Source organism: Rhinichthys klamathensis, unplaced genomic scaffold (assembly GCF_029890125.1).
Source record: "Rhinichthys klamathensis goyatoka isolate OS25496 unplaced genomic scaffold, OSU_Roscu_1.1 h1tg000579l_1, whole genome shotgun sequence".
NCBI classification, from domain to species: Eukaryota; Metazoa; Chordata; class Actinopteri; order Cypriniformes; family Leuciscidae; genus Rhinichthys; species Rhinichthys klamathensis.
This window is the reverse complement of record NW_026607043.1, coordinates 1524210-1537844: the sequence shown is the minus strand read 5'-3', so window position 1 is coordinate 1537844 and position 13635 is coordinate 1524210. Positions and strand designations below refer to the sequence as shown.

Here is a 13635-nt window from a genome sequence, read left to right as displayed (position 1 = left end):
AGTAAAAACTGCACTTATTGCTTTCCAATGACATGCATGATTGAAAAATGAGCACAACAGTGTCAGTAATGTGATGCACTGGCAGAGAAATGTGGCTTTTTTTTTTGCTTTTTTTTTTTTTTTGTATTGGTTGCTTTTGTAGCACACCAGTGAGATAAGTTTGAACTTTGAGATGTCACTAGGTGAACATTGAAGTGAACAACTAGAGAATTGAATTGAACATAAAGTGTATTTATTCTAAGCTAGGTCAGGTGTAATGTCAGGTTAACCAAGCAAAATGAGTTCAGAGGTCAAAGTTTATATTAGGGTTAGTAAGGTCAGAGAGTATCTGAAGACACACAAGATGGCTGGTTAAACTATCACTAATGCTAATTTGAGGTTTGAATTCCCTTGTTCAAACTAATTTCAATATGTACAAGAATGATGGTTACGCCACAGAAGAACGTTTGAGATTGAGTTGTGAGAGTTCATAAATAACAGCTCACCCACACACACTTTTCAGTTTTCACAGCTTCGTATCGCCATCTGGTGGTTGCATGAAATGTAGTGTTTTGGTAGCCGAGCAGAAGATATTCAAAATTAACTATCCTAGATCAGTTTGTATTAGTTTTAGACATATTGTATACCGTCCAGCAAATATCTTACCTTTGGCAACAAGAAAAAAAGCCAGATGAAAAATGATCTCAAAAGATTGACTAATATTTCTGTTGTGAATGTCAATCTTGCCAATCAGGACAAGGAACCAAACTGTATAATGAGTGAAAAGTGAATTTCTTTTTTCTTTTCTTTTCTTTTTTTTTTTTAACAGACTAATCAATCATATATTAGGCTATTCTCTCTGATGTATACAAAGTGTTCAGTTAACTTTATACTTGCTTTTCTTGGCTTTTTATGGTTTTGTCTGTAAATTCATGCTAAAAAGTTATAATGCAGCTAATCTATTATATTTTTGATATATCTCACAGCGTTAGCAGGAGCCAGCATCAGCCTGATCCCAGGTTTTGTCATTAGAGGTGAAATGAGAGCCATCGTCTCAAAACCTCAGTGATCTCAACAATCGGATGAAGAGGAGAACAGATGTTAACTATGTCAAACACATTCCCCTCTTTACTATTGACTTAAGATGTTACATCACAGGTGGAGGTCTGCCTAAGCATGCTAATGCAAAAGATCAGAGATTAGATGTCCATTTATGGAGCAAAATGTTACAAGCCTGAATAGTTTATATATCAAATGTCACCTCCATTATAGATAATATCATCATTATATCATCACTTGCAAATATAATATGTGGCTTTAACATCTGTGAAATAGAAAAACAAGTGGATCCAACTATCTGTATTCATGCTTGCTTAGACAGACTTGAGGACCCAGATTTCAGAACTCAACCTTGATTGCTGATTTAAATTTTATAACATTATTAAAGCTAATAGACAGCATTAGCGCTACAAACACCAAGGTCATGTGTTCAATTCCCAGGGAATGCATGTACAGAAAAAAAATGTAGATTGCTTAAAATAAAAGCTTCTGCCAAATGCGTCAACAATGCGCTTTTTAAATTTGCTATTGATCAAATAATTCAGAAAAAATGAACCATGGTTACTACAAAAAATAGTATGCAGCACGACTGTTTTCAACACTGATAATAAAAAATAAATGTTTCCATGTGCTTCAAATAAGATTATTAGAATGATTTCTGAAAGATCATGTGACACTGAAGACTGGAGCAATGATGCTGAAAATTCAGCTTTGCCATCACAGTAATAAATTACACTTTAAAATATATTAAATTGATATTTTAAATTGTAATAAAATTTCACAATATTTCTGTTTGTACTGTATTTTTGGTCAAATAAATGCAGCCTTGGTGAGCATAAGAGACTTCTTTTAAAACCTTTTTTTTTTTCAATCTCACTGCCCCAATTCATTGAACGGAAGCGTACATTTGATTGTAATTTCAAGTCAATTAAATGTAATTTTTCCAATATTTTGTTTAAAACAAGTGCTGTGAAGAATGTTCCCCAGTGTCTGCCATTTTCATTCCAATGAAAACTAAGGAAGTCATGTCTGTTTATCTTTAGTTTTTTTTAAAAACTGTTAGACTATTTTTACACATATTGAAGAAGCTATTGCAGTCTAATATTGACTCTTGAAAGAGTAACTATTATAATTATTTTTATTGAAAGGCACAACCCAAATAATGGTGGAGATGTTAGTGAATTTTTGTGGCTGTCTGAATATGAGTCCTATGTCGGCTATTTTATTCAGTTTCCCGCATCAGTTCAGCAGCTTTTTTATTTGAACTGTGGTAAGATTTGTCTTCCATGATTTGTTTGTTGCCACATTTCCATGTGGGAAGATTTGTCTTCACATTCTCAAGAAATGGCATTGATTTCTTGTGCTTAACTTCAGATATTATTTTAGAAAATAAATGAAAGCAGATTGATAAAAAATGATGGCTGTCTTTTGGCGGCATGCTGCTTCTGTACATTCAAATACATTTCAGTTCAGCTCATAAATCTTCCTGCATTCATATTATGAGTCTACACCAGTCCTTCAGAGATGTAGTTTAATGGCAATATGCACAGTATTCCATCCATTGTAAGTTGGCTGAACTTCTATCTTAACTATATATTATTTATTATGACCGTTACAGTAAGAGAATAACCTTTGGTGAAATGTGATTCATGAGTGAAATTTACCAGTAACTGTGTGTCCCTTTATTCCAGTTTGTGGTTTTAATGAACTAATGATCACATCAGCACTGTTTGCCATGATCAGTACCTTTGTTGACACATTTGAACTTAAAGTCATCATGAGAAGCAAAATGTGATTATACCTTTAAAAACATCAATCCTAACGAGATTCTTACTGAAGATTAAAGTGGCATTGATATTTATTAAGGACCTTTATTTTTTGAAGTTTTTATCATTTCTGAAAACATTTCTGTTCAGCATCACTTTGAAAAACTACAGTGAAACCCATTTAATATTATTTTTGATGATCTTAAAGACCTTTGTATCTAAAGGCATATGCTTCTTTTTATTTATTAGAATATTAAACAGTGGATCTCAACCAGGAGGCAAATTTCCAAGGGGGCTGCAGGATGACTTCAAAGTATTTACATCTAGAATTGATTAGGCTAATCTGTTAACATAATCAAACTTTAATTTAAATTAAAACATAAAATTAAGATGTAAACGGCAACTCAAGTTTCTTTCACTTGTATAAAAGCCTACTGTTCTTATCAACAGACTACAGTTCTTGAAATTTCTAGAATCACAAAATGAATCATGGTTAATGTAATATATCAGTGCTTCCAGTTTCTATGAATAAAAAAAGTCTGAAACAAGCAGCTTTGTCATAATTAAAACAGCCAATACAGGAAATATCTTATCTTCTGCCTAAAGGGGGGCCTTCGAATTTTATGTTGGACATTGATTCAAAATGGGTGTGTTGGACTAGATTGTAAAGGGCATGTATGGAAATTCCTTCAGGACTGTTGAAATCCAGATGCACCTCGTGAAGGTGTATGTGCAAATAGTTTTTACTTTTTAAAAACGTTTTGGTAACGTTATAAATCTAATACTTTTAATTGTATTGTTTCATAGTTTCTGTTGACTTGTTACTAAGCCGCGCAGTTCCATTATGCCCCACCTGATGTCGCTAAACCCTCAATCCTCTGGTGCTTCACCCATCCCAGCATTTCAAGTTTGTATTTATTTGAATGGTTCTTCCTTCCCTCTGAAATCCACTCAAATTCCCGTTTCCTTCTGGTTGTGCATGGACATGCTCTCGGATATATAACGTGCTCTAGGATGCATAGACAACTTTACACATTGTTATGGTGGGTGCTTACGAAATACGATTGGCTGCCAACGTTGTACAAGTTAAATGTTTTGTACGTGCCAAGTCCTTGTTTGCTAGCAGGTGATTAGCCTGACTTGTTTGTTTAGCAACTAGCTATCTGGTGTGTTTTTATCAACTGATTTGATATGCACAGCCAGTGTGAGTGTAGACTAATCTCAAGACTTGTCTTTTGCAATTTAGTCACAAATTATTGACTGTTTGTCAAAGCGTAGTTGTTGACTTAATTAGCGCGCTAGTGCTAACAGACCTTAGACCTAAACAGCGACGTCATATCATCGGAGGCCTAAAGCTTCGTCTGACAGACGTTCAGACATTTACCAGGAATATTAGCTTGTTATTCTGAAACGTATTAGTTGGGTTTCAAACGATTCATATATTTGTCCTCTGACTCAGCATAACGTGCTAACGTTACCTGGTAAGACGTCCGTTTGAAAACTGACAAAGCTTATCTTTTTTTATGTGGGAAATATGCAATATGCTTTACAGTAGGTTGGTATTAATGTTACAATTTCTGCACAACATGTATGCAGTATTGTCTTGATTGATGCGTCTCAAAACCTCTTTTTGAAAATACAATGTAATAACGTTCTCTGTAGGTTTTTGTAACAACAACAAAAGGAAGGAACCCTCACAGAACGAGTTTTTTTGTGTGACTAACGTTACATAAAGAGAACTCATACAGCACTTTTTCTAATGGTTATTATAGGTTTTGCTTTATAACCAAAAAAGTTCGCAGAACGTTGTAGAAATCAAACAGTTTAGCTGTTTATGATGAAGGCGCCATATGCTACATTGACTACTTTGCCAACCTGTCTAACAATGGGAAAAGCTTTACATTTTAAAGTTTCATTAAGATCAGTTGACTCGTGTTAATAAGGGTTTGATTATAGTTTGACTATAAGCTCTTAAATGGAAGCAATACAATCGAGGCTTTGAGTAAACAGACTGCAGCTATTTGCTTTAACAACATCATGCATCCTGTGCCAGCTAATGTGTTGTTTGCATTTTACTCTAGAGTCCCTTATTATGGCCACTGGAAGTCATGTTGGAAGTCATGCAGAAGTCCACAGGCTTAAGCAGGCCCAGCCCCATGATCTTCTCAAACGTATGGTTTGTTCTGGAGATGAGAAGAACATGAGGGAGGTGAGTGAGGAATCGGTTAAAAAAATGTACAGTTGTTTGTAATGTATGTTTGTTTTCGGGAATGGCTTGAAAGGGTGGCATTGTGTGGTCCTCAGTCGTATAGTGTGTATGATGCAAAAATGTATGAATGATTTAAAACCTTTCAGGTGTTAAGAGTCGTGTAATTTATTCCAGCCTTTAGGAACGCTAGCTTTAACTGTTATTTCTTTTCAGGTGGATTATTCACTTAAGGACGAAACCGATCAAGAGAGGTATGTTTTTGGGCCAAATGCAAACTAAATAACTTTTTGTGTTATTCCTTGGTTTGACAAGCTCACATGGTAACATTTTGTAGGTATGAGCATGTTTTATCCTCCATCCTACAGATTTCCAGTGGGCCGTTGTGTGCACAAATACAGCAAAGCAAAGCGAGCGTTGGTTAGCAAGAAGAAAACGCGCCAATCCGGAGTGGGATCAAGAGTATGTCGGAGATTGCCCACCGCAAGCAGGACATCTGACATGGCAAACAAAGAAAATGAACTGACCTGCCCTGATGACGTGCAGGCTATTCTTTACAGTGACAACTGTGGGTTCCCTGTGAACTCAACAGACTCCTCAAAAATGACAGGAGCTGGCTCCAAGTACAGTGATTATTTCACTGAGGTGAGTTAAGCTGAATGCTAATGCCAGTTTTTGTGCTGTTGTGTTGACTGTTCGTGTCATTCTAAGCTAGTGTTCTGTAAAATTTCCTGTGTTGATTCTTATTCATGATTGTCCACCTGTTATAATGATATCTTTATCCCCTCTACTTTTGGAAAGGTTGCTCCGATCAGTATTTTTGGGGCAGATTACCGATCACTAGAAGCAGTATTGGTCGATACGATCAATGATACCGATCACTGAAATAAATAATACTATAAGAGTTGCTTATAATGCTAATGAAACTATAAAAAAATAAGAGATGAGAAAGTATCATGAATTGACAACTATTTATTTATTGGCAAGCAGCATGTGCAACATATTCCATTCCCTCTCCTAGAGGTGATTAGGAATCGCTTAGAGCTGAACAAATATAGCAATTCCTGAGAAATAAATGATCAATAAACAAACGCCATCGCACACCTGTAGGTGATAGGTGCGTAGGAAAGGAAGACCAAGATTGGTCGACAATCTACAAAATAGGAACTCCCGCACACTATCAGTACTTTCAAATAAAACTTTAATTTAGCGGCAACATTTCCGTCTTACGACCTTCACTGATGAATATAGTGTTAGTACGTCATATGCTTCGTTGATCTGATTGGTTGATTTGGCCCGTCTATCACCAACATAGGCCAATCAGCTAACCAGTATTTTCGCCCCTTACCAAAACTACTTCAACGGAAGGTTTCCAGATGGATATGCGGAGCAAATCCATCTGGCGGAGTCAGGTTACTGAGAGTGTGCAGGAGTTCCTATTTTGGAGAAATAAATGATAAAATTATAAAAAACAGAACAGTCTTTGTCAACAGAACGTATATTAATCTACTAAAGAGCAATGAGTGATTTTCTCTGTCTTTTCTGGTTTGATTAACATTAATTGCACAGAAGGCACAAGAATATTAGGCTGCTGTCACTTGAAGACCGATTGCATGAATCCAATATACTGTTACACATGCGACATTACACATACTGTTTATGTTCACTTAAGACATAACTGACGGTGTTTTAGCAAATACTCACCAAGACAGGCATTTTTACATATTTCTGTGTGTTTTCTGCATGAATGCGATCACTTTGCTCATCCGTGTTCCTTGTTGCTCCATCTCAGAGCACGCGCACGGAAAGCCGTCTGGGAAACACAGTATCAATTTCATGGCTTAATGCAAATTTAAAACTAATTGTATCTAGCACGTCCTGGAGTTTAGCAGTAGACTTTATTTTATGACAATCGCTGATTTGGATGTTAAGTTTGGGCTTTTAGGGAGGAATGAAAAAGCGCACTGCTGTGAAGGAAAGAAATGCCCTAAAATCACTCAGCCTTAGTTTCTTAGCTGTCATTGCTGTAGTGTTGCAACGTCTCCGTTCTCCTCAATGATGTTGCAAATGTATTGTCCTTTTCAGACACCTGGTAGAACTGCCAGACCGGTGAATATAGTGAAGTAATTTTAGCTGCCCATTGAAAAATTGGTTCTTCCGATCGGCAACTGATCAATTGGTGCACCCTTCATTTTGGGGGCATCTGTTATGTGTGGTCTATCAGAAAACTGTATTATTTGTATTAACTTAATCATTTGTTGAATTTCAGTTATCAAAGGACCATGAAGCAATGACTCACGTGCTCTTTGGAAGGAATCTCAGGCTGAATGTTGCTTTGACTCTTTGGCGGAAAAACGCAAGTGAATTAGTGGCATATTTGAACAGGTTAGCAATTTGACATTTACCATAATTGTTCAAAATGACACAAAATATACACTTCTATACGCTACCATAATTTTGTTTTGAAAAATTAATCCTTTTATTCAGCAAAGGAGACAGTAAACAGACTTTTACATGGTTATTAAATGTAAAAATATTAAGCAGCACAACTTTTTTTCAACATTGAAAATGGTAGGAAAAGTTTCTTGAGCAACAAATTAGCATATACTAAAGACTGGAGTTTTAAAATGCTTTTTAATATGTATTAAAATTAGGTGTTGCACGACTAACGTTACTGATTTCTGCTTGTCGATTTCTTATCAAAACAATACTCGAGTTACTCGACTACTTCTGGTTCATGCTACTGTAAATGAAAAGACATGAAATAGTTCTTAACAATAAATGTTTATTAATTCATAGCCTAATGCAACAATTACATAAGTAAACTCTCAAAACATTAATTATGACATTACATATTTTAATTTTCATGTAACGGAGTAAAGCCAAATAAATAGCTGTTCTTGCCTTACATTACAGACACAATGTCCGCTTTTAGGGGCCGTTCACATATCGCTCAAGTTTGTTATTTCAAATGACGCGCATGTGGTGCGGCGCGCTCGTTTTTACAGGCGCGCATATGCCTCGGCGAGATGAAAACATCTAAACTTTTCAGAATGCCGCAAGCGCACCGCAGGTCATGAGACAAAAACCAACCGATAAGCTTGCATTTCCGTAACAACATCGACAGCTCGGCCGAACAGCTGATCATAGCTGTTCAGTGCAGGTTTTATTTTTCATCTCCATAAATATATCTAGTAGTAAAGCTAATGCAAGGGCTTGAAATCATTAATCCTTTTCTGATACTTCCTCGTCATCATGGAGAGAGCACAGTTCATGGTTGCATAGCAACGACAAACGCCATGGGAGCGCGATCGCTTGTGGAAAGGAGGAGAGCGTTTTTAGGCGCGATATGTGAATGGCCTCTTACAGAGTTGGCAAATTACGATTTTTTTGTCATCCTTGATAAAATACTTCCACACATCTGATGTGTGGTGTCTGTTGGTGACGTTCGCCATTTTGAATTAATTTATGGTTAATGGGCGCTTGTTTCCAACAAGCCCTAATTAAAATAGATTAATCATTCTACATTATTACTGTTTTTACTGTATTTTTTATCAAATAAATCAAGCCTTGGTGAGCATGAGACTTCTTTCGAAAATATGGGGGAAAAATCAACTCCAAAAAACCTTTAAACAGTAGTGTAAATGAAATATTGCTGATATCTATAGATTTGTCTTTACAGTATGACGAATTGGCTTTTTGCTTTGGCATATTGATGCTTGCAATTCTACATTTTATGTGTCGTCAATAGAATACCATGGTAATTTGGTAACTCATTTTCACTTTTTCCCCAGAATACAAGACACAGGGGTGCTTGTTGACTGCTTGCCTGTACTTACTAAAAGGTAGTGTATTTAAAACTTTTCCACAACATGTAAACTCAAAGTTTGATAGACATGTTTATAGATTTGACAGACATGTTGTTTCATACCAGTTTCTCCCTCTATAGTCTTCAGGAAGAACAGCCATGCATTTCAATAGGTTGTTGTGTTGACCTTTTACCACAAGTAAATATGATTCTTAACGCTAAATATGAAGAGTAAGTATTTTGAACTTTTTTATACATTGTTGACCTTTTTACACAAACACACACACACATACAGTATATATAGATATAATTGTAATATACATTTGTTGCTTTCTGCACAAAATAATTAATCTTTTCAACTGTTGAATCTTTTCCAGACACCTCATTGTAGCTTTACACTGGGTTCAATCTATCATAAAAAATTGGTGGTCTGAGCTCTCCACAAACACGCGTGATGGCTGTTCAAATGACAGGTGCTTAATTTTTATATTTATATGTACATACGGAAATAAAATGGCAGAACATCTAATAAATGTTTTCTGGGAGGTGTAACCGAACATGTTTGCATCCAGCAGGAATGTTCAGGCAATGAAGACAATGCTGCTTGAACTGTGGGAGGGAAAGAGTCACTTAAGTTCAGTTCCAGGAACTGTAGGTGAAACGGCAAAGGTGAAGTGTTCTTAATGAAGTAAAAAATAAATAAAAGCAACTTTACAAAAATCAGTTTAACCTTTTTCCTCTTACTGGTCATCTTTTGCTTTTCTTTCGCAGGTTATAGAATCATATTTGTCACAACTGCGCTGATGTATCAATGTAGCACACTAAGGAGAAAACCACTACAAACTCTTGGTGCATTTTAAGCTCTTTGATCGGCTTGGAGCTGGTGAATCTGAAGCTCGGTAGGCTGTGGTGAATTGGGGATAGATGAACTGAACAATTCAGACACTCCGATTTCAGCACTGGAGGAGGAACTCTTCCTGCAGGCACTGAATGACTGCTTCACATTGAAGTGGACTTGCTTAGGGGCACATAATCAACTCCATGAGACTCTGGAATCAGGCGACTCACTGAAGTGCCAAGCAGAAGTTTTAACTGTTGCACTTGTAGTGCTATGGTGTGAATCTGCTTAAGTGGATGTGATTGTGTAAGTGTACCTTTATTAGACGTTGTTTCAGTCATGCACTTGAATTGCAGGAGTTTTAAGTTATTAGCGTTTTGTTGTCCATTGCCCGATCATGAATGGATATTTGAGTGTAATGTGTACATAGTGATTTTCTTTTAATGAACTTTCAAATAAATTTACTTAATCTGAATGTTTTTTTTTTTCACCTTGAAGTTTATATGAATATTTATATAGACATACATGTTATTTAACTAAGATAAGAAATATTTCCCAAAAATCCTGTGCAGGCACAACCCCTATATTAAATTTCTCAGCAGAAGTACGATACTGGAAATATTTGTCTCGAATTCAATGGGGTTTAAAATAATTTATCAACGTACTCACTAAACTGGGTTTAAATGAATCGTACATTATGTCATGGGTGCAACAAGCTGAACTGGGAGACAATGTAATACAAAATGAACAAATAAAACGCAATAAACGACAATATGTGCCTACATAAGAATTTACTGGAACGATTAGGAGTATTTAATATGATGTACCACAATGTCATGATGTAAATAATCTGAAGTGGCGTTTAAACCATTTATAACATGAACTGTTTGAAGGAAAAAACGGATTTATGAAAACGAGTCGGACTCGGAACTCCCATCAAAAGCCCCGCCTCAACGATAATCACGTGTAACATGTTCTTCCGGTCTCTGCATTCTATGATTTCCGCTTACCGTTTACTTCCTTCAGCTGAGTCCTATTCCTGTGGTTCATATTGACGCGTTGTGAAATATTGTGCAGTATTGTACGTCGTATATATCGTGTTACAAAGCACGATGCAATACATTAAACGTCTATTAGATTTATATATAGCGTTGCAGGCTCTGTTTGTGTTGTCATGGGGTTTTTCTGACACAGAGCCGGGGCCCGTAGCAGGTTCTCAGTCGAATGGAGACCGTTTCAAAATCGAAGGAAGAGCTGTCGTTCCTGGAGTGAAAACACAAGACTGGATCTCCACAGCACGAATCCTGGTGGAGGGGGAGGAATATGTTGGGTTTCTCAAGTGAGTTATATCGCCAGCAATGCTAACGTCAAAAAGAACGATGTAAATATGATTGTGTGTTGCTTGATTTACAGCAGCGTGTCTCAAAAATGCCAATGATAATCTCAATTATAATGATCTTGCTGGAAGCATTCTGTTTTATAAATCCGTCTTGCTAATTTGTTATTGTGAAATATAATGTGCAGGTTATATGTAAATGTCTTTGCGGGGCATGATAAATTCAGATTGGATGTGCAGGGGTTTCAAAACATGCCTTTATTAAACAAGGTTTTGCCAAGATGACACAATTAACCACATCAATTTGCCTTATAGGACTGATGGGAGCTTTGCTGTCAACGATGTGCCCTCTGGCTCATATGTGGTTGAAATTGTATCACCATCTTTCAGATTTGATCCTGTTCGGGTGGACATTACCTCCAAAGGGAAAATGAGGTAGCTAACATCTCGAATTCTTCTACCTTCTAACATGATTGTCTATTCACGTCACGAACACCTCAGTTAATATCAAGATGTTGCTGAACCACAGGGCACGCTTGGTGAATTACATCAAAACCTCTGAAGTTCTTCGACAGCCATACCCTCTTCAGATCAGATCCGGTGGTCCACATACATACTTCATGAAGCGGGAAACCTGGGGGTGGACTGATTTTCTGATGAACCCAATGGTATGATCATATGATTTCTCTGTGTGTGTTTTTTTTATTTATTATTATTTTTTTATCAGTTGCATTTGGTTGAATTTTTGGTGATTTGACTGGAAATGTATCAATCGTGGTTTCTTTTGTTTACTTATTCTTTAACTATGTAAGTCATCTCTATATGCATGAACTAACAATTAGCAATATTTCTCACAGCATTTATTAACCTTTTATTCGTTGAATGTTACTTCACAGTGCATTAACTAATTTTAACACATACAATGTTTGATCTTAAAAATGTAGTTGTAAATGGTGAGATTAACATGAACTAAGATTAAATGCTATATAAGTATTGTTCATTCTTAGTTTATTTGTATCATTTAACTAAGGAAATAAGGAAACTTTATTGTAAAGCGTTACCAGTGTTGCAAATGCACATTTTCAGGGCCATTTATAATAGTATGAATTCTCTTTGACGTCATATGTGTTGCTGATGGTTTCTAATACTTGTTGTGACTTCACTTTTAAAATGTTTTTGTTGTCCTTAGGTCATGATGATGGTCCTTCCTTTATTAATCATTGTCCTGCTCCCAAAGGTGGTAAATACTAATGATCCTGAGATGAGAAAGGTAATACAAAACATGCGCTAAATGGACATCCTCATCTACTGTATATTTCTTTATTCAACCAATTTTTTTATTTATTTTTTCCTGCAGGAAATGGAGCAATCTATGAATATGTTGAACCCTAACCCAGAATTGCCAGATGTTTCTGAATTGATGACTAAATTGTTCTCCAAGGGCTCCAGTAAGTCTGGCGGAGGGAACAAAGGCAGCAGAAGTGTTGCTCTGAAGAGGAGGTAGTGCCGTGTGTTTGGGATCATTTTGTCGGTTTTCTTTAACACTGTTTTACTGGTTTTCTTCTCTCTTTTTTTCTTCTCTTTTTTTAAAATTAAATGAACCGTTTCTTTTTCGACTGAAATGCTTGACAAAACAGGACTGTGTTTGCACTGTGCTACTTTTCCACGCTCAATTGTCTTCTTTAGCTGCATTGTTAATAATCAGATTATTTTAATCATTGTATGATACACTGAAAACTATACATAACATTTAAAAGTGTACAAGACCAGTACAGATAGAGCAAGGCATGAATTAATCTTTTTTAATATAAAAATAGAGCTCAAATAGGATGTTTTAACTTGAAAAGTAGAATGAGTGTGAAAGTAAAAGATTGGTCAAGATTCCTAGAGGGGATTGTTAGACTGAGATATTCAGTTTTGCTGAAACATTTCAATATCTTGTCATGCAATTAACATAGTCTATGCTTTCACTGCTGCTGCATATACCATTCATCACACAGATATGATTCCTTCTCAGAATTGAGGGCAATGCAGTTTCACCTCCGTTACGACTTGAATAAAAGCAAGAATGAAAGATTTAAGTAAAATTTAACATATTGTGGCTGTCTGGCGGTTGAGTGCTTTGGGTTGATGCAATAGCTGCAGTTTTGTTGCACTGATAAAGTCAGATGCAGAAGTTAGTACTCACTGTATGTAGTTGTTTTGCTCAGTTTGTCACAAGCCTTCTGGGCTATTTTAAAAGCACATTTGAGCTGAAGGGTCAAGATAGATGAAAAAATCTTTCCATCTTTGCAGTGATGCCTTGTGCGTTTTCAGACCAACCTGAGGAGGTGACATTGACCCCAATTCTGTTTCATAACTACTTGAAATAAAGCTTCTAGGTTATAATATTTACTATATCTTGTTTGGTTTGTGCACGACTGTGAATGAAGATGAGAAATGTGTACGATTTAAGCTATGAAGTATAAACTTATTTAAACTGAATGGAAATAAACTTTGGTGGGAAATATCCTTAACGTCTTGCTTATTTGCCTACTTTTCTCAGCATGTTGCTTGCATGGTAAGATGTGTGGAGAATGAGATCAACATTTAAACATGTTCATGATAATAAGTGACTGATAAAACTTTGCAAGTATGTCAGAC

General features: G+C 36.1%; 2 protein-coding genes across 6 annotated transcripts; both read left to right on the top strand.

Annotated features, from left to right (window-relative positions):
• Window positions 1-3680: 3680 nt before the first annotated feature.
• Window positions 3681-10131, top strand: katnbl1 (katanin p80 subunit B-like 1). Of its 5 annotated transcripts, none has more exons than XM_056240114.1 (10): window positions 3681-3847; window positions 4886-5013; window positions 5227-5264; window positions 5379-5655; window positions 7280-7395; window positions 8805-8855; window positions 8960-9049; window positions 9196-9291; window positions 9394-9487; window positions 9590-10131. In XM_056240114.1, the coding sequence occupies exons 2-10, from the start codon at window positions 4897-4899 to the stop codon at window positions 9620-9622; spliced, it is 912 nt and encodes a 303-aa protein (XP_056096089.1). In that variant the 5' UTR covers window positions 3681-3847; window positions 4886-4896; the 3' UTR covers window positions 9623-10131. The 5 variants fall into 5 exon arrangements, with proteins under 5 accessions (XP_056096089.1, XP_056096088.1, XP_056096087.1 ...); XM_056240113.1 differs by having other exon boundaries at window positions 9391-9487; XM_056240112.1 differs by having other exon boundaries at window positions 8945-9049.
• Window positions 10132-10639: 508 nt separating this feature from the next.
• On the top strand, window positions 10640-13503 carry emc7b (ER membrane protein complex subunit 7b). Its single transcript, XM_056240104.1, has 5 exons — window positions 10640-10995; window positions 11308-11427; window positions 11522-11660; window positions 12182-12262; window positions 12350-13503. Exons 1-5 carry the CDS (start codon window positions 10769-10771, stop codon window positions 12494-12496), a joined length of 714 nt encoding a protein of 237 aa, XP_056096079.1. The 5' UTR covers window positions 10640-10768; the 3' UTR covers window positions 12497-13503.
• The last annotated feature ends 132 nt before the right edge of the window (window positions 13504-13635 follow it).

Bases quoted from the DNA above. Each gene is read 5' to 3' on its own strand.
- katnbl1 (XM_056240110.1), top strand. From the start codon at position 4,897: ATGGCCACTGGAAGTCATGTTGGAAGTCATGCAGAAGTCCACAGGCTT. The intron at 5,014-5,226 runs GTGAGTGAGGAA...ATTTCTTTTCAG, and splicing joins ATGAGAAGAACATGAGGGAG to GTGGATTATTCACTTAAGGA. The intron at 9,050-9,195 runs GTAAGTATTTTG...AATCTTTTCCAG, and splicing joins CTTAACGCTAAATATGAAGA to ACACCTCATTGTAGCTTTAC.
- emc7b (XM_056240104.1), top strand. From the start codon at position 10,769: ATGCAATACATTAAACGTCTATTAGATTTATATATAGCGTTGCAGGCT. The intron at 11,661-12,181 runs GTATGATCATAT...TGTTGTCCTTAG, and splicing joins ATTTTCTGATGAACCCAATG to GTCATGATGATGGTCCTTCC. The intron at 12,263-12,349 runs GTAATACAAAAC...TTTTTCCTGCAG, and splicing joins ATGATCCTGAGATGAGAAAG to GAAATGGAGCAATCTATGAA.